Genomic DNA, 24098 nt, shown 5'->3' with positions numbered 1-24098 from the left:
TAGGCCTACATGAAGCCCACGAACAAATGATCGCAACACTTTGGATTTGCCAACTCCTGATCTGAACTCATCATTGATATCACGTATGTCTTCTAGGATTTGGAGAGAGTCCAAGGTGAGATGGTGGAGGAGGATTTAGATCAAGCTCTGCCTCTCCCTGAAGAAGAAGAAGAAGATCTCTCCGAGTACAAGTTTGCAAAGTTTGCTGCCACTTACTTCCAAGGGACCACCACTAACACCTATATCCGAAGACCCCTAAAGCAACCTCTGCTCTACCATGAAGATGAAGGCGATCAACTGGTATGTAATATCTGCCCGGTTTGAATGGGGTTGACCCACAACGATACCAATGGATAGGAAATAAGTGGTAGACAGAGGAGGGTCCGATGCTGTGGATCCCCACCGAGACAGAGAACAGGGCCTCTGAATCGCTCATCTTGAGTGTCCAAACTCACCTGTCCCGGTGTTCCAGTGTCTCCCAGCTCCTACAGCTCTGGTGGAAGTCCCCGCCGCAAGTGACCGCTGAGACCAATCACGAGATGTCACGGTAGAGCAGGGACTTCTGCCGCAAGAGCACAACGGAGCAACAAGACTGGACCGTGCTGGGAGACACAGAAGTACCCAGGAGGGGTGAGTATGTTTTGGGGGGTTTTTTTCACCTTCCCCGGCCTAATACAAAAAAATAAATCCTGGACAACCTCTTTAAAGGCAGTCTGTCACCAGAACCCATCAGATCACCCCACAGATAGGTCAGGGTCACTTCCTCTGTTGCCGAGATATCGCTGGTTTTGTCAATGATTTTTTTCCCAATTTCCTGCCCGGCCTATCCAATGTTACTTCCTGGTCCAATCTCAATACACAGCCAATCACAGGCCACAGCAATGACCCGCCCCATTCTGTGATTGGCTGAGCATCATTTCCTGTTTGTCAAGACCAGCTGGGAATCGGGAAGTGTTGGATCAGGAGGATCATGTTTAGTAGGAACCGTTTTGCCACAAGTTTGCCAGTAAATTTTTGACTTTGAGAATTCTCTTTTCAAAAATAACTAGAATTTTTTAAATTAAATTTTTTTTGCGTGTCTAAAAATTTCTATTGATGGGTTTGGTTTCCCAGGCCGCGCTTGCTGTTTGGATTACTGTTCTGCGTTTCATGGGTGATCTACCTGAACCAAAGTACCACACGGCCATGAGCGATGGGAGCGAGAAGATCCCGGTGATGACAAAGATCTATGAAACCCTGGGGAAAAAGACTTACAAGAGAGAGCTCCAGGCCCTGCAAGGAGAGGGGGAGGTAAGACATGGCGACCCAAGAACGGGAACATATAGCAATGGTATGGGGTGGGATATGGGATTGGTCACTAATCTACAGGTGGTGCGTGGTATTGCATCACAGCTCCATCCACTGCAATACCACACGCAACCTGAGGACAGGTGTGGCGCTGTTTTTTATTGATAGCATTATATAATAGTATAACTGTATGTATATCGTGTACTAGTATTTTTGTTCCTGCATCTTGGTCACAATTCTCCAGCACTATGCTGCCCCCTGTTTCTTGCTATGTTTTTTCTTCTCAATGCAGAGCGGTCACGTCGACAGCCTGAAGAAGAACAGTGTGCGACATAAGCTGGTGTCCCTGACCTTGAAGAAGAAGTCCAAGCTGACCGAGGAGGTGCAGTGCTTGTATCTATAGAGACATACATAGCTCTAACAAAAAATAAGGGGCCCATAGCCAAACTTTGGCTAGACGTTGTGCCCCTGCACAGTGACCAAGCTATGACAAGGAGGTGGCCAACACTGTTTGGGGCTCTCAAATTAAAACAAAACCTGCTGTCCAATAATAATAATAATAATAAATTGTATTTCTATAGCGCCAACATATTCCGCAGCGCTGTACAATTTGTAGGGTTCAAATACAGACAGAAAGATACATTACAAAGAACGTCATTTCACACAATGGGACTGAGGGCCCTGCTCGCAAGAGCTTACAATCTATGGGGTAGAGGGGGTGACACAAGAGGTAGCAGGGGCGGCATTGCTTATACAGTGTTCAGACAATTTTGTAATAGAAGTGACTGTCATTACACAAACATAAAACTTTATGAGCTGTCGACAGTCGTGTCCTGTAACATGTGGATGGAGCTTGGACAGATAAAGTTATCCTGAGATGACATCATATCATGTGGGGAAATGTGGGAGCGGGGACAGAGGAGGGTTAAGGGTTTACGTTAGACATTGTGATCGGCCGGTCTGAAAAGATGCGTCTTTAGTTTGCGTTTGAAACTGTAGAGATTGGGAGTTAATCTTATTGTCCGGGGTAGAGCATTCCAGAGAAGTGGTGCAGCTCGGGAGAAGTCTTGTATACGAGCGGGGGAGGTTCTGATAATAGAGGATGTAAGTGTTAGGTCATTGAGTGAGCGGAGAACACGGGTTGGGCGGTAGACAGAGATGAGGGAGGAAATGTAGGGAGGTGCGGCATTATGGAGAGCCTTGTGGATGAGAGTGATAACTTTATATTTTATTCTATAATGAATAGGCAGCCAATGTAGTGACTGGCACAGACCGGAGGCATCGCTGTAGCGTCTAGCCCAGGGGTCTCAAACTCGCAGCCCGCGGGCCGCATGCAGCCCCCTGAAAAATTTTGTGCGGCCCGCACAAGCCTAGGGACGCCGGATCCGAGTTGAATACATTGCGAGATCATTATATCCACTAGCCACTACTAGTGATCTGCTGTCGAACGTAGCGGCTAGTGGACATACAGGTCTATTAGTGAAACTGCAGAGCGCGGCGGGGGAGCGTTGGATGGTGAGTATAAGTGTTTTTTTGTGTGTTAAAGAGGGCCTTTCACCATTTTGCCCACAGGCAGTTCTATATACTGCCGGAAAGCTGACAGTGCGCTGAGTTCAGCGCACTGTCGGCTTTCCCGATGTGGGCCCAGTGTGAAGAGCTTACGGTCCGGTACCGTAGCTCTTCTATGGTCAGAAGGGAGTTTCTGACAGTTAGCCAGAGACGTCCTTCTTCACAGCACAGCCAATCGCGCTGTGCTGTGAGAGCCGGGAGGAACGCCCCCCTCCCTCCCTGATAAGAAGGACGTCTCTGGCTAACTGTCAGAAACGCCCTTCTGACCAAAGAAGAGCTACGGTACCGGACCGTAAGCTCTTCACACCGGGCCCACATCGGGAAAGCCGACAGTGCGCTGAACTCAGCGCACTGTCAGCTTTCCGGCAGTATATAGAACTGCCTGTGGGCAAAATGGTGAAAGGCCCTCTTTAAACATTGAGGTGGAATGAAGGGGCTCATGACACTGGGGGCAGACGAAGGGAGGTGGGAGAACGGCATGACACTGGGGCAGAAATGGAGGGATATGAATCTGGGGGAAGAGATGGAGGGGACATGAATCTGGGGGAAGAGATGGGGGGACATGAATCTGGGGGCAGAGATGGAGGGGACATGAATCTGGGGGCAGAGATGGGGGGACATGAATCTGGGGGCAGAGATGGGGGGACATGAATCTGGGGGCAGAGATGAAGGGACATGAATCTGGGGGCAGATGAAGGGTGTATATGTAATGGGGAAAGATGGAGGGGGGACATATAGTTTATGGGTGACTGTAGGAGGATTATACAGTGTGGGGGCACGTGAAAAAATAATGGGCGGAGTCAACATAAAAGTGGGTGGAGCTAAATTTGCCGCGGTGCGGCCCGCCGACTGGCTGGGATCTTGCTCTGCGGCCCACATGCTGAGTTGAGTTTGAGACCCCTGGTCTAGCCTGATAGATGAGCCTGGCCGCTGCATTCAGAATAGATTGTAGAGGGGAGAGTTTAGTGAGGGGAAGACTGATTAGTAAGGAGTTACAGTAGTCAAGGCGAGAATGAATCAGAGAGACAGTAAGTGTCTTTAGTGTATCTCTGGTAAGGAAAGGGCGTATTCTGGAGATGTTTTTGAGGTGGAGGTGACATGAACGTGCAAGTGACCCCGAGGCAGCGGGCCTGCTGCCTAGGAGTTATAGTAAGGCCAAGTTTTAGATTATACTTCATAAAAGAGACTCAGGTGCCCCTGTTGCAAAGTGCTTACATGAAACTAAGGTTCCCCTAGATTAATGTGCTTGCAAGAGCCACAGATGGCAGTGCCCTAACCCAAAGTGTTTGTAGGAGATCAAGGTGCCATGATGTAATGTGCTTGTAAGAGACCCAGTGCAAAGTGCTTGTAATATATCCAGGTGCCCCAGTACAAAGTGTTAGCATCACCCCTGCTAATGGATAGAAGGCCCCTTGTAGGAGATTAGGGCAACCTAACCAATTGATTGGCAGGAGGTGAAGTGGTGGACCTGAGGAGGGTCACATGGTTAGTGTTAGGGTCGGTTGAGTTGGGGACCCCCATCCTACAGGCCCTAAAGTAAATCTAGTAGGGTCTGTTCCCTCCATCTCTCATCGCTTCCTCTTCATCAATACTGAACAGGTCACTAAGAGACTCCATGACGGAGAGTCCACCCTGCAGGGTAACAGCATGCTGGAGGACCGCCCCACCTCGAACCTGGAGAAGCTCCACTTTATCATTGGGAACGGCATCCTGAGGCCGGCGCTACGGTCAGACCCTCCTTCTTATCTCACGTGACTTCTACTCCAATCACTTCTAAAGCTGCATGACATGCAAACACTACACATCCTACAATGCAATACAGCAGAGCATTCGCCTTTGTTATCTAGAAAATAGCACATATTTCGCGGCAGCTCCGGATGTGACTAGAGCACAAGGCATGAATTTTAGATGGTAGCAAAGTGTCTGTAAACCCATCAGCATTACATGTAGATTTCCTAATACCTTCCTTGGGGGCGTCATGACCCCCCATGAATAGAGGTGAGGGGTTCACAGCGCCTCCCTTATAAAGGCCTCTTTAATTTACCATGTCCCTGACTATTAATAATGGATCAGTGTTGTTCCTGTAGCAGCTGTCGCCCGCACCTGCCATCTGTGTGATCGTCGTATCACTGTCAATGGGCCGACATGAATAAATAATGGCCATGGAAGCCTTTACCTGCAGCTTCCTGACACTTACAACATAATTTAAAGGGCCGGTTCACCTTCAAAAATGTGTTATAGTAACCCATGTCTATGGAATGGGTCGTGTCTGATCAGTTTCAAGAGGGCAAAAGCAGAATTGTGAATACAGCTCCGGAGCATAAGATATGACATGACATGGTAGACGTCGGTGCAGTTACCCTTTCATCTTTCTTTGTTATTTTTCCTTCAGGGATGAAATCTACTGCCAAATTTCCAAGCAACTCACCCAGAACCCCTCCAAAAGCAGCCATGCCCGTGGTTGGATCCTCATGTCTCTGTGTGTGGGATGCTTTGCCCCCTCGGAGAAGTTTGTGAAGGTCAGTGTATCCCATACCTGTACCCCTATTAATAATGTCACAATGCCCCTATCAACATGGCACAGTGCCCACATCAACGTGACATAGTGCCTAATACCCTGGGCCCACAACACCTCAGGGGTACTACTATCATACGTGGCTCCACCTTGTGACCACATCTTGTATCTTTCATTTCAGTATCTGAGAAACTTTATTAGCGGCGGGCCCCCTGGATATGCTCCATACTGTGAAGAGCGCTTGAGAAGGACATTCGGCAACGGCACCAGGACACAACCCCCCAGCTGGCTGGAGCTTCAGGTGCATTTCCTGATATTTGGGCTGCTTTCCTAGGGGGCGCTCTACTGAGGTTTTACTTTATCCAGTGGATTCCAGTCAAAGGGGTCGTCCCGTTATGGACTCCATTCACTTATACATGGCTGCTGGTGGAGATTACAGTCCCAGAAGCCCCATAGAAGTGGATGGAGCACTGGTGAGACAAGTGCACTGGTGCTCCATTCACAAGGAGGGGTAGGGAACGTACGGCTCTCCAGCTGTTGCAAAACTACAACTCCCAGCATGCATACTTGCTCTGCTGTTCTTGGAACTCCCATGGAAGTGAATGGAGCATGATGGGAATTGTAGTTTCACAGCAGCTGGTTCCCTACCCCTGCCTTACAGGGACTTTTGGTCCCCCATCCACTGGATCACTGGGGACCTGGCCATCAGGCCCTCCGGTGATCAGACACTTATCCCCTGTCCTGTGGATAGGTGTCCATAACGGAACATCACCCTAAAGGAAACTTATGTGTCCGATTGCTGAGGGTCCCACGTCCAGGTCCTCCAACATTGAGGAGAATGACTGACTGAAAGTCCTCCATTCCTCTGCATGGCTGGCCCAGTAATCTCTGTGAGCCCCATAGCAGTGAATTCTCTATTCACAAGGAGGACACATGGGGGTCTGCCAGTACCCTGTTTTTCTGATCATTGGGGACCTGGTGATTGGACATAGAATGGGGACTGGTGTAGATTTCAACCTTAAGTTGTGCCAGTTTTGTGGGGTAATCTGTATTAAATCTGTCCCCATCTTAGCCCTAGTTTTAGACCTGTTTTCTGTCTAACTTGACAAGGGGGCGTGGCTTAGATGCCAAGGGCCGTGCTTTAAGATGCAACACCAATTGTGCCAAACCTTTGTCGTAAAATTGAGGTGCAAAGTAAACCAACCAATAGATCCGATAAGCTTAGACTAGACAGTGGAGAAAGCTCCGGACTGGCACCACCTGCTGCCATATAACTTGGTGCGTGTTCAGACTGTCTGATCTGCATTTATACCATGTACGGTATTAGTAAATGTGCACCATTGATTATTTTACGAAATTTCCTTTGGTTCTTGACAGGCCACCAAATCCAAGAAGCCGATAATGCTTCCTGTGACCTTCATGGACGGGACGACTAAGACCCTTCTGACGGATTCGGCCACCACAGCCAAGGAACTCTGCAACTCCTTGGCCGATAAAGTCAACCTGAAGGACAGATTTGGCTTCTCCTTATACATCGCCCTATTTGATAAGGTACCTGCGGCCATGTTACTCCAGAATCTTCGTCGTGTGCAATGTTTGTACATGTTCTCACCAGAATCTAAGGAAAACTTGGACCCACTTCCGTTATTGGTCTATTCAGTGTTTGTATAATATCACCATACAGCGCCAATGACCAATATAATACTGTAATATAGTGCAGGTATGACAGTGCTGTATAGTGTACAATCCCACATTGTAAAATATTAGTACTACACAATAACTAAATAGTGCTGCTAAACAGTGCAAGTAAGACAGTGCCACATAGTGATGAAATAATACTCCTATAAGGTGCTATACAACTGTGCCGCATACAGAGCTAACAAATACTACCATATAGTGACAAGTAATGATACCATTCAATAAGGAAGTAAAAAGACTACCAAATAGTGCAAGAATTACAGTGTTGTATAGTGTTAAAATAACCTAATACTCTTATACAGAGCTGTAACAATGTCATAGAGTGCCCACATAATACTGTCATACAATGTCTGAAATATGAAACAATATAGTGCTGAATAACAGTGCTATACAATAACCAAATAATACTGCTATACCGCTATACAGTGCTCGCATAAATACTGTCACAATAAAGTGCTGAATAATAATAAGCAATAACCAAGTAATACTGCCAAATAGTGTAAAAAAGAGTGTTTAATGTTAAAATAATACCGCTATACAGTACTATAACAGTATCCTACAGACACCTAAAAATGGCATCATACAATTCAAATAATACTATTATATAATAACCAAATAATAACTGCTAGTGAGTGCAAAAAGGCAGTGCTATATAGTGATAAAATAATACTCCTATATGGTGCCATATAGCCATACTGTGCCATATACAAAGCCTACAAATGTTATACAGTTCCAAGTAGTGCAAGAAGTGCTGAAATGATACCCCTATGCCGTGCTATAAGAGTGCCCACATAATACTGTCATATAATGTCTGAAATATGCCACAAGACAGTGCTGAATAATAGTACTATATATTAGGCAAATAATACTACTATGTAGTGCAAGAAAGATAGTGTTATCTAGTGTTAAAATAATGCCCCTATATAGTGCTTTATGACAGTACAATATTGTGCCACATACACTGCCTAAAAATGCCGCCACACAGTGCCAAGTAATAGTACATTACAATAACCAAGTAATACTGCCAATAGTGCAAAAATGACACCGTTACTTAGCGCTAATGGCTGCACCATACTGTGCCATATACAATGCTGACAGATGGCACGATAAAGTTCCAAATAATAGTACCATACTGTAACTAAATAATACTACCATACAACACCTATGTAATAATCCTTCAGTATGATTACATAACCGTAACCATACTGCACAGTGCGCTAATACTATATACAGTGCACTAATACTATATACAGTGCACTAATACTATATACAGTGCACTAATACTATATACAGTGCACTAATACTATATACAGTGCCCTCTCCTTACATTACATTCACTAGTAGTAACTTACATCTCTGACCTACCTCAGTATGACTTCCATGTGCGTTTCCTCCTGTGCCCACCAGGTGTCCTCCTTGGGCAGCGGGAATGACCATGTGATGGACGCCGTGTCTCAATGTGAACAGTACGCCAAGGAGCAGGGTGCGCAGGAGAGGAACGCCCCCTGGAGACTCTTCTTCAGGAAGGAAATCTTCACCCCATGGCACAACCCTGCAGAAGACAACGTGGCGACCAGTCTCATTTATCAGCAAGTTGTTAGGGGGGTGAAGTTTGGCGAGTACCGGTGTGATAAGGTGAGCGCCATCCACCATGACCTCCACCAAGGGCCCACGTGCAAAAACAACTATAGGCCCCTTGTTTTCCAACACCTTAGCACAGAGCGCCCCCTTACACCATGAAGTCTATTTAGCTTAGGCACTCACTCACAATCTAATAGACAGTCAGTGTTGAAGTGCTCGGGCCCCCCTGACCTTGTGGGGCCCTGTTCAGCTGCACCAATTGTATGTCTGCCCCTGATAGTTGTCTTGTACCCTGTCGGAGTGTTACACCTCACCCCAATTATTGCCCTGCCCTCAGGAGGAAGACCTAGCGGAGCTGGCGTCCCAGCAGTACTATGTGGACTATGGCTCGGAGCTGCTAATGGAGAGACTATTAAATCTTATACCGTCCTACATCCCCGACCGTGAGATCACGCCATCCAAAAACGTGGAGAAATGGGCGCAGTACATAATCGCCGCTCACAAGAAGGTAAGACGCCCTCTGCCGGTCTATGGAAATATATAAGGAACACCTTAAAGGGGTTCCCCGATTTTACGAACCAGTTTTAGGCACTACCTGCCATGATGTGTTCTCGTTCCTTCTCATCTCATTTCTTAAAGGGATTGCGTCACCAGAAAATAGCCTATTTTTTAAAATTATTTTTAAGTTTTTATGTTGATGTGTTTTGTAAAATTTTCCACTAAAAGTACAATATCCTACAATCTTCACTTTGACCACTAAGCCTAATAATAGACTGAGATATGCCAATTCTGTAGTGGTTCTCTTTGCAGCCTCATGTACATCACAGACAGGATTACAATAGAAGATAACACCTCTATAGAAAACACCGCTGACCCATCATTACATCACTACAGACAATAGATGACATCACAGCTTATCTCCTCCCCCGACCATGTCCATGAATGAGTCGGCTTCAGACTATTGCTGTCTATGGCTATGACTGTGCTGTAAAGCAGATCACTAAATGCTGTTAACAGGGCAGAGAAGAAGCTCAGGCAAGATGGCCGCCCCCATAATCATGGACAGAAAATAGAATAATAAAATCTACAATCAGGAAATAAAAACAGATTAGAAAAAAGTGATAAAAATAAAACCAAAAATTGATGATACATTCCCTTTTCGCCCCTGCAGGGTATATACGCCCAGAGGAGGTCGGATGCCCAGAAGGTCAAAGAGAACGTGGTGGATTTTGCGCGGTTTAAGTGGCCTTTGTTGTTCTCCAGGTTCTATGAGGCCTTTAAGTTCTCAGGTACAGTAACCAGACACAAAAGCACATTGCTTAAAAATTCCTGAAGCCACCACTAGGGAAGCCTTTGAGCATCCTGCATACTGAACTGAATTATACAGTAGGCAATAAGTTCCAGGGCTCCCCCTAGTGGAGGCTGCAGTTGCTGGATTATTTTTATTTTATATAGGCATGCATTATGCATTACCTTTACCAAATCTGCGTGTCATGGGATTTTTCAGGACCGAGCCTTCCCAAGAATGACGTGATCGTGGCTGTTAACTGGACCGGGGTCTACTTTGTAGATGAGCAGGAGCAAGTCCTCCTGGAGCTGTCCTTCCCCGAGATCACAGCCGTGTCCAGCAGCAGGTAAAACAACCAGACAGATATTAGATCCATGGCTGTATTTGTAAGAGGCAATAATAATATATAGTAATGGAATATATGTATAAGAAATAGTTCTGCTATCACATGTACTGCCAGACTATGAGAACTACAGAGCAAAGGGGTCTATAGGTCTATATCTGAGGACAGTGTATGATAGAGAGGGGGGAGCTGAGCTCAGAAGTAGCTCATAGAGAAAGCCTGTGAGTCCTGCTCCCCCCACTCATAGAGAAAGCCTGTGAGTCCTGCTCCCCCACCATAGAGAAAGCCTGTGAGTCCTGCTCCCCCCACTCATAGAGAAAGCCTGAGTCCTGCTCCCCCCACTCATAGAGAAAACCTGTGAGTCCTGCTCCCCCCACTCATAGAGAAAACCTGTGAGTCCTGCTCCCCCCACCATAGAGAAAGCCTGTGAGTCCTGCTCCCCCCCACCACTCATAGAGAAAGCCTGTGAGTCCTGCTCCCCCCCATAGAGAAAGCCTGTGAGTCCTGCTCCCCCCACTCATAGAGAAAGCCTGTGAGTCCTGCTCCCCCCACTCATATAGATAAGCCTGTGAGTCCTGCTCCCCCCCACTCATATAGAAAGCCTGTGAGTCCTGCTCCCCCCACCCCTCATAAAGAAAGCCTGTGAGTCCTGCTCCCCCCACTCATAGAGAAAGCCTGTGAGTCCTGCTCCCCCCACTCATAGAGAAAGCCTGTGAGTCCTGCTCCCCCCACTCATATAGATAAGCCTGTGAGTCCTGCTCCCCCCACTCATATAGATAAGCCTGTGAGTCCTGCTCCCCCCCACTCATATAGAAAGCCTGTGAGTCCTGCTCCCCCCACCCCTCATAAAGAAAGCCTGTGAGTCCTGCTCCCCCCACTCATAGTGAAAGCCTGTGAGTCCTGCTCCCCCCACCCTCTTATACAAGCAGCCCCTTCCTCTTATTTTATGCTCCTCTTACTAGGAAGACATTGTGTCATTGCGGTCTCTTATAGGGGCGGTAAGCTGCAGGGACAGAGTTTCACCTTGGCCACCATTAAAGGAGACGAATACACCTTCACCTCCAACAATGCAGAAGATATCCGAGAACTTGTGGTGACCTTCCTAGAAGGTCTTAGAAAGCGGTCCAAGTACGTGGTGGCTCTTCAGGACAATCCAAACCCTGGTAAGACAAGTCACCAGACTCCTCTGTAAATACACCCATATCCATTTAGTGGTTGTCATTGCGGCCAGTGCTTCATACTTGAACCCAAAAATACAGAAAACGTTCAAATTCCTTTTATTAAATACATCTGTCCGTATTATCTGATCTCACGTTCTTGGGTTTTGGCTTCTTCAGCCGGAGAAAATTCAGGATTCCTCAGTTTTATGAAGGGAGACCTGATAATCCTAGACCAGGACACCGGGGAATCCATCATGAATTCTGGCTGGGCCCACGGCTACAATGAGAGGACCAAGCAAAAAGGAGACTTTCCCACCGAGATTGTATACGTCATGCCAAGCGTCACCAAGCCCCCCTCGGAGATTGTGGTAGGTTCTTGTCCTAGGGCTGAGGTTCCTGGGTTGAGTATGTTCTTTGGAAATATATAAAACCAAGTCCTCTTGTTTAGACCCTGGTGACGATGACACCGGACCAGCGGCAGGACGTAGTGCGGACGGTCCAGATGACCACGGTGGAGCAGGAGGAGAAGACAAAGCCGTACACACTGGAGGAATTCTCCTATGATTATTTCAGGTATGTCAGGGTGCCCCCATAACATCATGAGACCTCAGGTACCAGGAACCCATTAGTATCCCACTAACTGTAACAAGATTATGTTCATCTCGATCGATCCTCCCGGTAATCTCATTATTCTCCTCAGGCCACCTCCAAAGCACACCCTGAGCCGCGTCATGATCACCAAGAACCGAGGGAAGGACCGGCTGTGGTGTTACACCCGGGAACCCATAAAACAGGCCCTCCTGAGGAAGGTGCTGATGAGCGACGAGCTCTCACAGGAAGCCTGCATGGCCTTCATCGATATCCTTTCCTAAGTCAAAAATTTATCGCACCTCAGGCTTCAGCTGAGGTGTTTATGCGGGGGATGTTTAGGACTTGTCCCTTAAGGGGTGGCCTCAATGGGTTGTCCTAAGACAGTGATGGAGAACGTTTTAGAGACCGAGTGCCCAAACTGCAACCCAAAACCCAATAATTTATCACAAAATACCAACACGGCAATTTAACCATAATAATGTGCGGATCCACAATTACACACAATTACAGACCTGCAAAATATGGTCATACGAATGGGGCTTTATGGAGCTTTCTGCTCCATTGTGACCCCCACACAGTAAATCTTCTCCACAGTGGCCCCTACACAGTATAATCTGCTCCACAGTGGCCCCTACACAGTACAATCTGCTCCACAGTGGCCCTCACACAGTACAATCTGCTCCACAGTGGCCCCACACAGTACAATCTGCTCTACAGTGGCCTCCACACAGTACAATCTCCTCCACAGTGGCCCCACACAGTACAAACTGCTCCACAGTGGCCCCCACACAGTACAAACTGCTGCACAGTGGTCCCCACACAGTATAATCTGCTCCATAGTGGTCCGACACAGTACAATCTGCTCCATAGTGGTCCCACACAGTACAATCTGCTCCACAGTGGCCCCCACACAGTACAAACTGCTGCACAGTGGTCCCCACACAGTACAATCTGCTTCACAGTGGCCCCCACACAGTACAATCTGCTCCACAGTGGTCCCCACACAGTATAATCTGCTCCACAGTGGTCCCCACACAGTATAATCTGCTCCACAGTGGTCCCCACACAGTATAATCTGCTCCACAGTGACCCCCACACAGTATAATCTGCACAGTGGTCTCCACACAGTATAATCTGCTGCACAGTGGCCCCCACACAGTACAATTTGCTCCACGGTGGCCCTCACACAGTACAATCTGTTCCACGGATGGGTGCCCAAAGAGAGGGCTCTGTGTGCTACCTCTAGCACCTGTGCGATAGGTTCGCCATCACAGTCCTAAGATGTGTGACAGATATTGTACTACCCCGAATATTCCTTGACTTGTCCCCTGCACCTATATTGAAGTATATGGGAGACTACCCGTCCAAGCGAATGCGCTCAGTCAACGAGCTGACGGATCAAATTTTTGAAGGTGCCTTAAAAGCAGAAGCCCTGAAGGACGAGATGTACTGTCAGATTCTCAAGCAGCTGACAGACAACCACATCAAGTGAGTGTCTACAACCAGTGATGTCACTGTCACCAGGACTGGGGTTGAGCCGATCTTGAGATTTCAGGATCGATTTTAAAATCCGATTTCCGATCATTTTCCAGCTGATCCAAATCGTGAAGTTTTATCAATCACCGATCAGGTTTCGATCTTTCCCGATCGCTCAACCCTCACCAGGACATACGTTTTAGTGACAGTCTTTACATTGAGTTCAGTTAAGGGGCTCTGCATTTTGGAGAATCCACTCTTGTTGGAAAAGGTCCCAATGTGTGAAGAATCTTGGGAATAAGTATTGCCTGCAGCGCCACCACAGGAGAAATGAAGCATTACATGGTGTCTATTAAAATCAATGCACTGCTCAAGCAATAGATGGATTTTTTGGGTCCTCCAGAGCGAGAGACACTCTTTATAAACATAGAAGTCCAGAATTAGAGATTTTCTTGCCTCCAAATACTCTAAGAGTCCACTCAGATGACGCAAAATGAGGAAGAATTCCCCTGGGGCTAATCAGTCGAGTGTCTCACACCAAATTCCTACTTGTGAACATACCGTTATAGGGTTTTGTGTATGGAAATGGGTTTTCTAACCTGGGTAGCCCCATTAATGCTGACCATGCTGTTTCAGGTACAGTGAGGAGAAGGGCTGGGAGCTGCTATGGTTGGCCACAGGTCTCTTTCCACCCAGCAATATCCTACTACCTCATGTACAGAGGTTCATCCAGTCCCGGAAGCAGCACGTTCTGGCGGCAGACTGTATGCACCGACTGCAGAGAGCCCTCCGGTAAGTGCCAGTCCTGTATCTTCTCATTCTGCTCTTCATTTGACACCAGCAATGAACAAAAACCACATCACAAGTGTGAACATGGCCTTAGGTTACCAGATCTGACATCAAATTGCTGCCCCCTGCTGGTTCAGTGTCTGCAGTGAGTGGTCGAAAGTCACTGTACAAAAGACTAAAACTACATTTAACTCTATTGTCCGTACTAGTCTTAAGATGTGATGCAGCATGTCACCAGACCCAGCATATCACCCCGACCCTGCAGATAGATAGGTTACTGTCACCAGACCCAGCATATCACCCCAGCCCTGCAGATAGATAGGTTAGTGTCACCAGAACCAGCATATCACCCCAGCCCTGCAGATAGATAGGTTACTGTCACCAGACCCAGCATATCACCCCGACCCTGCAGATAGATAGGTTACTGTCACCAGACCCAGCATATCACCCCAGTCCTGCAAATAGATAGGTTACTGTCACCAGACCCTGCATATCACCCCAGCCCTGCAGATAGATAGGTTACTGTCACCAGACCCAAGCATATCACCCTGACCCTGCAGATAGATAGGTTACTGTCACCAGACCCCAGCATATCACCCCAGCCCTACAGATAGGTAGGTTACTGTCACCAGACCCTGCATATCACCCCAGCCCTGCAGATAGATAGGTTAGTGTCACCAGAACCAGCATATCACCCCAGCCCTGCAGATAGATAGGTTACTGTCACCAGACACTGCATATCACCCCAGCCCTGCAGATAGATAGGTTACTGTCACCAGACCCCAGCATATCACCCTGACCCTGCAGATAGATAGGTTACTCTCACCAGACCCCAGCATATCACCCCAGCCCTACAGATAGGTAGGTTACTGTCACCAGACCCTGCATATCACCCCAGCCCTGCAGATAGATAGGTTAGTGTCACCAGAACCAGCATATCACCCCAGCCCTGCAGATAGATAGGTTACTGTCACCAGACCCTGCATATCACCGCAGCCCTGCAGATAGATAGGTTAGTGTCACCAGACCCAGCATATCACCCCGACCCTGCAGATAGATAGGTTACTGTCACCAGACCCAGCATATCACCCCAGTCCTGCAAATAGATAGGTTACTGTCACCAGACCCTGCATATCACCCCAGCCCTGCAGATAGATAGGTTACTGTCACCAGACCCAAGCATATCACCCTGACCCTGCAGATAGATAGGTTACTGTCACCAGACCCCAGCATATCACCCCAGCCCTACAGATAGGTAGGTTACTGTCACCAGACCCTGCATATCACCCCAGCCCTGCAGATAGATAGGTTAGTGTCACCAGAACCAGCATATCACCCCAGCCCTGCAGATAGATAGGTTACTGTCACCAGACACTGCATATCACCCCAGCCCTGCAGATAGATAGGTTACTGTCACCAGACCCCAGCATATCACCCTGACCCTGCAGATAGATAGGTTACTCTCACCAGACCCCAGCATATCACCCCAGCCCTACAGATAGGTAGGTTACTGTCACCAGACCCTGCATATCACCCCAGCCCTGCAGATAGATAGGTTAGTGTCACCAGAACCAGCATATCACCCCAGCCCTGCAGATAGATAGGTTACTGTCACCAGACCCTGCATATCACCGCAGCCCTGCAGATAGATAGGTTAGTGTCACCAGAACCAGCATATCACCGCAGCCCTGCAGATAGATAGGTTACTGTCACCAGACCCAGCATATCACCCCAGCCCTGCAGATAGATAGGTTAGTGTCACCAGATTCAGCATATCATCCCAGCCCTGCAGATAGATAGGTTACTGTCACCAGACCCAGTATATCACCCCAGTCCTGCAAATAGATAGGTTACTGTCACCAGACCCTGCATATCACCCTGACCCTGCAGATAGATAGGTTACTGTCACCAGACCCCAGCATATCACCCTGACCCTGCAGATAGATAGGTTACTCTCACCAGACCCCAGCATATCACCCCAGCCCTACAGATAGATAGGTTACTGTCACCAGACCCTGCATATCACCACAGCCCTGCAGATAGATAGGTTAGTGTCACCAGAACCAGCATATCACCGCAGCCCTGCAGATAGATAGGTTACTGTCACCAGACCCAGCATATCACCCCAGCCCTGCAGATAGATAGGTTAGTGTCACCAGATCCAGCATATCATCCCAGCCCTGCAGATAGATAGGTTACTGTCACCAGAACCAGCATATCACCCCAGCCCTGCAAATAGATAGGTTAGTGTCACCAGAACCAGCATATCACCCCAGCCCTGCAGATACATAGGTTACTGTCACCAGAACCAGTATATCACCCCAGCCCTGCAGATAGATAGGTTACTGTCACCAGACCCAGCATATCCCCCCAGCCCTGCAGATAGATAGGTTACTGTCACCAGACCCAGCATATCACCCCAGCCCTGCAGATAGATAGGTTACTGTCACCAGACCCAGCATATCACCCCAGCCCTGCAGATAGATAGGTTACTGTCACCAGTACCAGCATATCACCCCAGCCCTGCAGATAGATAGGTTACTGTCACCAGAACCAGCATAACACCCCAGACCTGCAGATAGATAGGTTAGTGTCACCAGACCGCAGCATGTATAGGATTCCTTTTTCTACATTACATTCCTTACATTTTCTGAAAATCTCAAAAGTAAAAAATCCTGGCTGTTTCTCTCATTTTTAGGAACGGCTCCAGAAAGTATCCACCACATTTGGTTGAAGTGGAGGCCATTCAACATAAAACCACTCAAATATTCCACAAAGTGTACTTCCCCGATGACACAGATGAGGTGAGAAAACACTCTGATCATAAGATTGCGGTGTGGGGTCTGCCTTACTGGACTGATCTAGGGGTCTGGGGTCATGGGATCTGATTTGGAGTTTGTAATTATTTAGGGGTCTGCTTTATAGTCTGAATTAATTTGGGGATCAGATCTCGGGTCTAAATTATTTGTCTGAATTCTGAATTCATTTAGGGGTCTGGTTTCAAGTATAAATTAGTTTGGGGTCCAGATTAATTTAGGGTTCTGATCCGGGTCTGAAATAATTTTGGTTATGGTCATGTAACATGGCTGTGACAGAGTCACAGTTTTTAGGTGGAGGTCCATGAGCAGAGACCACCACCAATGACCAAACTGAAGAGGACCGCGGCCTAGATCATTGTGCCACTCCAGGATTTGGCAGTCAGATAAGAGTGGGGGTCCTCATTGTGGTGTCTTATGTCTCTATGGGAACTTGTAAGTTGCAAGAAAATCCTGGTGTGAAACACATCGGTGTATGAAATGTATCTGATCCATGAGCTGGTAGAGTTATCTGTGTCAGACACGTTCCTTCACCTCCTTCCAGGACAGGCTCAGACCCATTTCCAGCATCTTCCATGGACTACAATGCTTTACTGTAACGCTGCAGATGGGATCAGTCCGCTTCTCTTTCCCACCTTTGTACTCATAAGACGTTGCAAGATAGAATATTATCCCAAAGTGTCACTGTGGATGTTCACACCGCTTCTTCTCTTACAGGCGTTTGAAGTGGAGTCAAGCACCAAAGCCAAGGATTTCTGCCAAGATATTGCGAACCGGCTACTCCTGAAATCCCCAGAAGGCTTCAGTCTGTTTGTGAAGATCTCCGATAAGGTAAGAACTGGGCGAGAGGGGAGGGGGACACAAATAAAATCAGGCTGGTTAACTCTTTATCTGGGAGTCTGAAGTGGTGTGTCATTATGGAAGATCCCTTTAAATCAGGACTAAATCAACTGGTGTAATTGAGGGTCTGTTTACCACCTCAATTAAATCTTTTGGCAGCCGGTGTGACCCTTATTTATTTATTTTTTTACTAAATTGATTTAGAAGGTTTCTACCAATATAAGAATCAAATTTTAAAAAGTTGCAGTACCAATTATAGCCATAAGGGGCAATAAAAAGACTTGAAATGTCAGTAATTTGTAGACTATGTAGGGCGGTAATCACATATACCATTAGCTACTTTTTTACTTTTAGATTTCTTTATATCTTGCAGGTAATAAGTGTCCCTGAAGGAGACTTTTTCTTTGATTTTGTCCGACACCTGACAGACTGGATCAAGAAAGCCCGACCATCCAAGGATGGTAAGAAATGACCAATCCATGTACTGTAATACTGTAAGTAGGGTTGAGCGATTGGGATCAGAAAAGATCGGATTCCGATCGGCGATTGAGTAAATTCCACAATCACGATCGGAATTCTGATCCAGATCTTTTCCGGCGAGATCGAGGTCGGAGGTTTTCTCAAGATCGGCTCAACCATATTCATGTATATATCATTAATAGAGTTGAGCGATCGGGATCAGGAAAGATCAGATTCCGGTCAGTGATGGAGCAAATTTCATGATCGGGATCGACTGGAAAATGATCGAAAATCGCATTTTAAAAACGATCCTGAAATCTCAAGATCGGCTCAACCCTAACTGTAAACAAATATGACACTAATACTCCCATATTTCAGGTATAGTGCCTTCCCTCACCTATCAAGTGTTCTTCATGAAGAAGTTGTGGACCAACACAGTTCCTGGAAAGGACTCGATGGCGGATTCCATCTTCCACTACTACCAGGTATGGGTTCTTATTATAGTCATAGTTGTCAACTCTTACAGAATGTCCGGAAGCTTGTAAAGAAGAGGAGACCTCCTAGAGTCCCGAAAAAAGTGGGCCCAGCATGCTCCTGTGTCTACCGTCATTTTACCTGTGACATAGACATGTTATGTGCCAGTCAAATCACGAAAGGGACATCGCCATGACATTGGCTTGTTCATGTAATAAAAAAGACATCCCAAAGTTGGGTGGCCACACAGAAAGAGCTGTGGTCTTGCCCAAAGAATTTGGAAGCCAACTCCAACTCACTTGTTGATCTGGTAGCACTTGGCTAGCTGTAGCTGTAAGGCTAAACATCTGGCTTGAGAAGATGCCACTGGGCCCCAGGATAGGTGATGATTAGGGTTGAGCAATCGGGATCGGAAAAGATCGGATTCCGATTCCAATCTTTTCCCACGGGATCGAGGTCGGAGGTTATTTCCCACAATGCTTGGCTACTGGCCAATCATTGTTAGCTTTTCCCACAATGATTGGCCAGTAGCCAAGCTTTGCGGGAAATAACCTCCGACCTCGATCCTGCAGGAAAAGATTGGAATCGGAATCCGATCTTTTCCGATCCCAATCGCTCAAACCTACTGATGATGTTCCTCCAACCTTATAGCTTAATCTGGCAACTACAACCATTCTTCTCCACATTGTGGAGTGGGTTTCCAATTTTTTTGGACAAGACCACGACTCTTTCTTTGTAGCCACACACCTTTAGGAGGAAATCATGGACTTGCTCCTTCAAACCAAATTTTGAGCATCTTCCATAACTGGTCTTGTTCCAGGAGCTTCCGAAGTACCTGCGCGGTTACCACAAGTGCACCCGGGAAGACGTTCTGCAGCTGGCTGCCCTTATATACAGGGTCAAGTATGAAGATGACAAATCCTACTTCCCAAACATCCCCAAAATGCTGAAGGAACTGGTCCCTCAAGACTTAATCCGGCAACTAAATCCAGATGACTGGAAGAGGGTGAGTAGGAGATGCCCCACCATCCTCTGTTTTTAGAACTGATAAATGATATAATTCTTGCTGCCTGCACACACCTCTAGGGGGAGCTCACTGCATATGGGAGCTATATCACTCTGATCACTGATACTGAGACTGATTTTTTTTCTTCGACCCTACAGTCCATTATTGCCTACTTCAATAAACACGCTGGCAAGACGCGAGAGGAATCCAAGGTTGCCTTTCTGAAGATTATCTACAAGTGGCCAACGTTTGGTTCAGCTTTCTTTGAGGTTAAGGTAAGACATGGGTTTGTTTCACGCTTAGAAGCTGAGATCTATAGGGCTGTATGAAAGGATAGAAGTCCACTATTGACCACAGCAGCACCCGTGACTATGGGATATTACTATAGTCAACGATGGTCAATATCCTGACTTAGTGTCCAAGGTCCAGCAAGGACTTTTTGTATTCTTACTATATACTCCGGTATCACCGCTATACAGTGGATGGGGCCACAGTTCTGCTATAGATATTGCTATTACCAGCCCTGTTCACAGCAGCAGCTTCTGGCTTCGGGATGTGGCTGGATTGGTGTCGGACCTACACCAATCAGATATTGATGACCTATCATATGAATAGGTCAACAGTATAAAAAACACTTGGGGGACAGGAAACTCCTTTGGAGTGAGATTCGGATTTGCTGAAGTTTTCTAGTTTTGCAGAATTTGATGATTTCATGAATAACTTTATTTTTTCCTCTTTTTCTTCAGCAAACCACAGAGCCACATTTCCCCGAAATCCTCCTGATAGCGATCAACAAACATGGAGTCAGCTTAATAGATCCCAAGTCAAAGGTACCATATACAGTCAATCGTGTCCCAGATATAGGGATCGTGGTGACTCACCGACAGTACCGCTCCTCAGTATATACAGTCCTATGAAAAAGTTTGGGCACCCCTATTAATCTTAATCATTTTTAGTTCTAAATATTTTGGTGTTTGCAGCAGCCATTTCAGTTTGATATATCTAATAACTGATGGACACAGTAATATTTCAGGATTGAAATGAGGTTTATTGTACTAACAGAAAATGTGCAATATGCATTAAACCAAAATTTGACCGGTGCAAAAGTATGGGCACCTCAACAGAAAAGTGACATTAATATTTAGTAGATCCTCCTTTTGCAAAGATAACAGCCTCTAGTCGCTTCCTGTAGCTTTTAATCAGTTCCTGGATCCTGGATAAAGGTATTTTGGACAAACAATTCAAGTTCAGTTAAGTTAGATGGTCGCCGAGCATGGACAGCCCGCTTCAAATCATCCCACAGATGTTCAATGATATTCAGGTCTGGGGACTGGGATGGCCATTCCAGAACATTGTAATTGTTCCTCTGCATGAATGCCTGAGGATTTGGAGCAGTGTTTTGGATCATTGTCTTGCTGAAATATCCATCCCCGGCGTAACTTCAACTTCGTTACTGATTCTTGAACATTATTCTCAAGAATCTGCTGATACTGAGTGGAATCCATGCGAGCCTCAACTTTAACAAGATTCCCGGTGCCGGCATTGGCCACACAGCCCCAAAGCATGATGGAACCTCCACCAAATTTTACAGTGGGTAGCAAGTGTTTTTCTTGGAATGCTGTGTTTTTTGGATGCCATGCATAACGCCTTTTTGTATGACCAAACAACTCAATCTTAGTTTCATCAGTCCACAGGACCTTCTTCCAAAATGAAGCTGGCTTGTCCAAATCTGCTTTGCATACCTCAGGCAACTCTATTTGTGGCGTACGTGCAGAAACGGCTTCTTTCTCATCACTCTCCCATACAGCTTCTATTTGTGCAAAGTGCGCTGTATTGTTGACCGATGCACAGTGACACCATCTGCAGCAAGATGATGCTGCAGCTCTTTGGAGGTGGTCTGTGAATTGTCCTTGACTCTTCTCACCATTCTTCTTCTCTGCCTTTCTGATATTTTTCTTGGCCTGCCACTTCTGGGCTTAACAAGAACTGTCCCTGTGGTCTTCCATTTCCTTACTATGTTCCTCACAGTGGAAACTGACAGGTTAAATCTCTGAGACAACTTTTTGTATCCTTCCGCTGAACAACTATGTTGAACAATCTTTGTTTTCAGATCATTTGAGAGCGGGCTGTCCATGCTCGGCGACCATCAAACTTAACTGAACTTGAATTGTTTTGTAAAGAGGAATGGTCCAAAATCCCTTCATCCAGGATCCAGGACATGATTAAAAGCTACAGGAAGCGACTAGAGGCTGTTATCTTTGCAAAAGGAGGATGTACTAAATATTAATGTCACTTTTCTGTTGAGGTGCCCATACTTTTGCACCGGTCAAATTTTGGTTTAATGCATATTGCGCATTTTCTGTTAGTACAATAAACCTCATTTCAATCCTGAAATATTACTGTGTCCATCAGTTATTAGATATATCAAACTGAAATGGCTGTTGCAAACACCAAAATATTTACAACTAAAAATGATTAAGATTAATAGGGGTGCCCAAACTTTTTCATAGGACTGTAACACCTTCTGGCGTTTCTTGCAGGACATTTTGGCCACACATCCCTTCACCAAGATCTCCAACTGGAGCAGCGGGAACACTTACTTCCATATAACCATTGGGAATCTGGTGAGAGGCAGCAAACTGCTGTGTGAGACCTCGCTGGTGAGTGATCCGATTGTCTATGCGCCAACTAAGCCAACCCCATCCAGCTCACCCTGACCCCACTCCTTGGGGTCAGTTGTCTAAATCACCAAATTCGTATTGTATTCAATGGAAGGCAGAGACTGAAGTAGGTCGCCGAAAAAACGAGATCTTGCTGGATCTTGCTGTTGACCCTGCTTACCCTGACTACACTGGTGGTGGAATGACTTGTGATGGATGGCGCTCTCATTCACTTTCTGCCTTATTTTCGATGTCTACACCACCAGTCAAGCCTTTGATGAGTGGGGAAAAGCTCCAGCCAACCCCCCCAGTATCTCAGGATTGTGGTGGTCTCAGTGGTCAGAGCACCACCAATCAAGTATTGGCTATAGGTAGGGGGTAAATACTTTTGTGGCCTAACCCCTTTAATTTCCTAATCTCTTCTTTGTCAGGGATACAAGATGGACGACCTGTTGACTTCCTACATCAGCCAGATGCTGACATCCATGAGCAAACAGCGAGGGGCTAAGGGCAGTAAGTGAACTGAGAAGGAGCGATGGCATCTTGTGATAGACTTGATCCGTTGCCTGAAGTCTGTGGGGTATCCGTGTAGCTGGGGTAAGACGTTCTCCCCTCAAGTCTGGAACATGAGCAGGACCGAATCCCAAATCTCATCCGATTCAGAGACTGAAGGTTCAAACTCACCATCCAGCGAGGATGAATACCTGTGAGGGTGCAGTGACGTTTACAGCCCTGAGTCACAAAAGGGGGCGCTGTGTTTAGACGGACCCTTTTGTATCGTGAAGGAGAAGATTCTCCATGGGGTCAAAGGCCGTGTCTTATATCTGGTGTAAATTTTCGGTATTTAGGATCTGGTCGCAGCCACCGAACAAGAACGACATGACAGATGTGACGGGCGACGCCTGAAATACTCCAGAACATAAAATGGACTTTTATATAAAATTTATGAAAAAGATTATAATATATTCCGAATCCCAGAGTAGCCGTAGAGGAGCCTCCCAGTATTTAAGAGTAAATCCATCTCCTTTATTTATTTAACTTAAAATGATGATGTCACAATTTGTTCTGAATTTGAAAAAAAAATATAGAATTGTGAAAAAGTAAAAAACTGATGTGTGTCTATAAAGATGGCAGCCAGAACCCATGGGAAATCTGTCTAAACCAGTGTCATTCCCGGAGAGAGGAGATCAATATCAATCTTCCCATAATGGTGATTACATGACGGAGGTACACAAGATAAGGCCTTATTCACACAGACATTAAAAACAGCCATCACACAGCACTCACTGTTCTGCTTAGTTACATCCTGTATTATACTCCAGAGCTGCGCTCACTATTCCGCTGGTGCAGTCACTGTGTACATACATTACATTACTTATCCTGTACTACACTCACCGGCCACTTTATTAGGTACACCATGCTAGTAACGGGTTGGACCCCCTTTTGCCTTCAGAACTGCCTCAATTCTTCGTGGCATAGATACAACAAGGTGCTGGAAGCATTCCTCAGACATTTTGGTCCATATTGACATGATGGCATCACACAG

The 24098-nt window shown here is 46.5% G+C and overlaps 1 protein-coding gene across 1 annotated transcript in view; it reads left to right on the top strand.

Annotated features, from left to right (window-relative positions):
- The window catches only part of MYO7A (myosin VIIA), a 70111-nt gene extending 46495 nt beyond the window's left edge, over window positions 1–23616 (top strand). Inside the window, exons 24-49 of the mRNA XM_075266236.1 lie at window positions 97–300; window positions 1114–1290; window positions 1580–1669; window positions 4456–4583; window positions 5249–5375; window positions 5553–5672; window positions 6749–6922; window positions 8477–8704; window positions 8988–9158; window positions 9822–9939; window positions 10158–10284; window positions 11275–11444; window positions 11619–11809; window positions 11890–12014; window positions 12142–12299; window positions 13367–13520; window positions 14145–14300; window positions 16996–17101; window positions 17831–17944; window positions 18327–18414; window positions 18791–18897; window positions 19707–19892; window positions 20051–20167; window positions 20639–20722; window positions 22433–22552; window positions 22984–23616. Coding sequence (XP_075122337.1) covers window positions 97–300; window positions 1114–1290; window positions 1580–1669; window positions 4456–4583; window positions 5249–5375; window positions 5553–5672; window positions 6749–6922; window positions 8477–8704; window positions 8988–9158; window positions 9822–9939; window positions 10158–10284; window positions 11275–11444; window positions 11619–11809; window positions 11890–12014; window positions 12142–12299; window positions 13367–13520; window positions 14145–14300; window positions 16996–17101; window positions 17831–17944; window positions 18327–18414; window positions 18791–18897; window positions 19707–19892; window positions 20051–20167; window positions 20639–20722; window positions 22433–22552; window positions 22984–23073 — 3630 coding nt within the window. The 3' untranslated portion in view covers window positions 23074–23616. The remainder of the gene's footprint in view (window positions 1–96; window positions 301–1113; window positions 1291–1579; window positions 1670–4455; window positions 4584–5248; window positions 5376–5552; window positions 5673–6748; window positions 6923–8476; window positions 8705–8987; window positions 9159–9821; window positions 9940–10157; window positions 10285–11274; window positions 11445–11618; window positions 11810–11889; window positions 12015–12141; window positions 12300–13366; window positions 13521–14144; window positions 14301–16995; window positions 17102–17830; window positions 17945–18326; window positions 18415–18790; window positions 18898–19706; window positions 19893–20050; window positions 20168–20638; window positions 20723–22432; window positions 22553–22983) is intronic.
- Window positions 23617–24098: the final 482 nt, after the last annotated feature.

The sequence above is a fragment of the Leptodactylus fuscus genome, chromosome 2 (assembly GCF_031893055.1).
Source record: "Leptodactylus fuscus isolate aLepFus1 chromosome 2, aLepFus1.hap2, whole genome shotgun sequence".
Taxonomy (NCBI): Eukaryota; Metazoa; Chordata; class Amphibia; order Anura; family Leptodactylidae; genus Leptodactylus; species Leptodactylus fuscus.
This window is presented reverse-complemented; position numbering and strand designations above follow the sequence as displayed.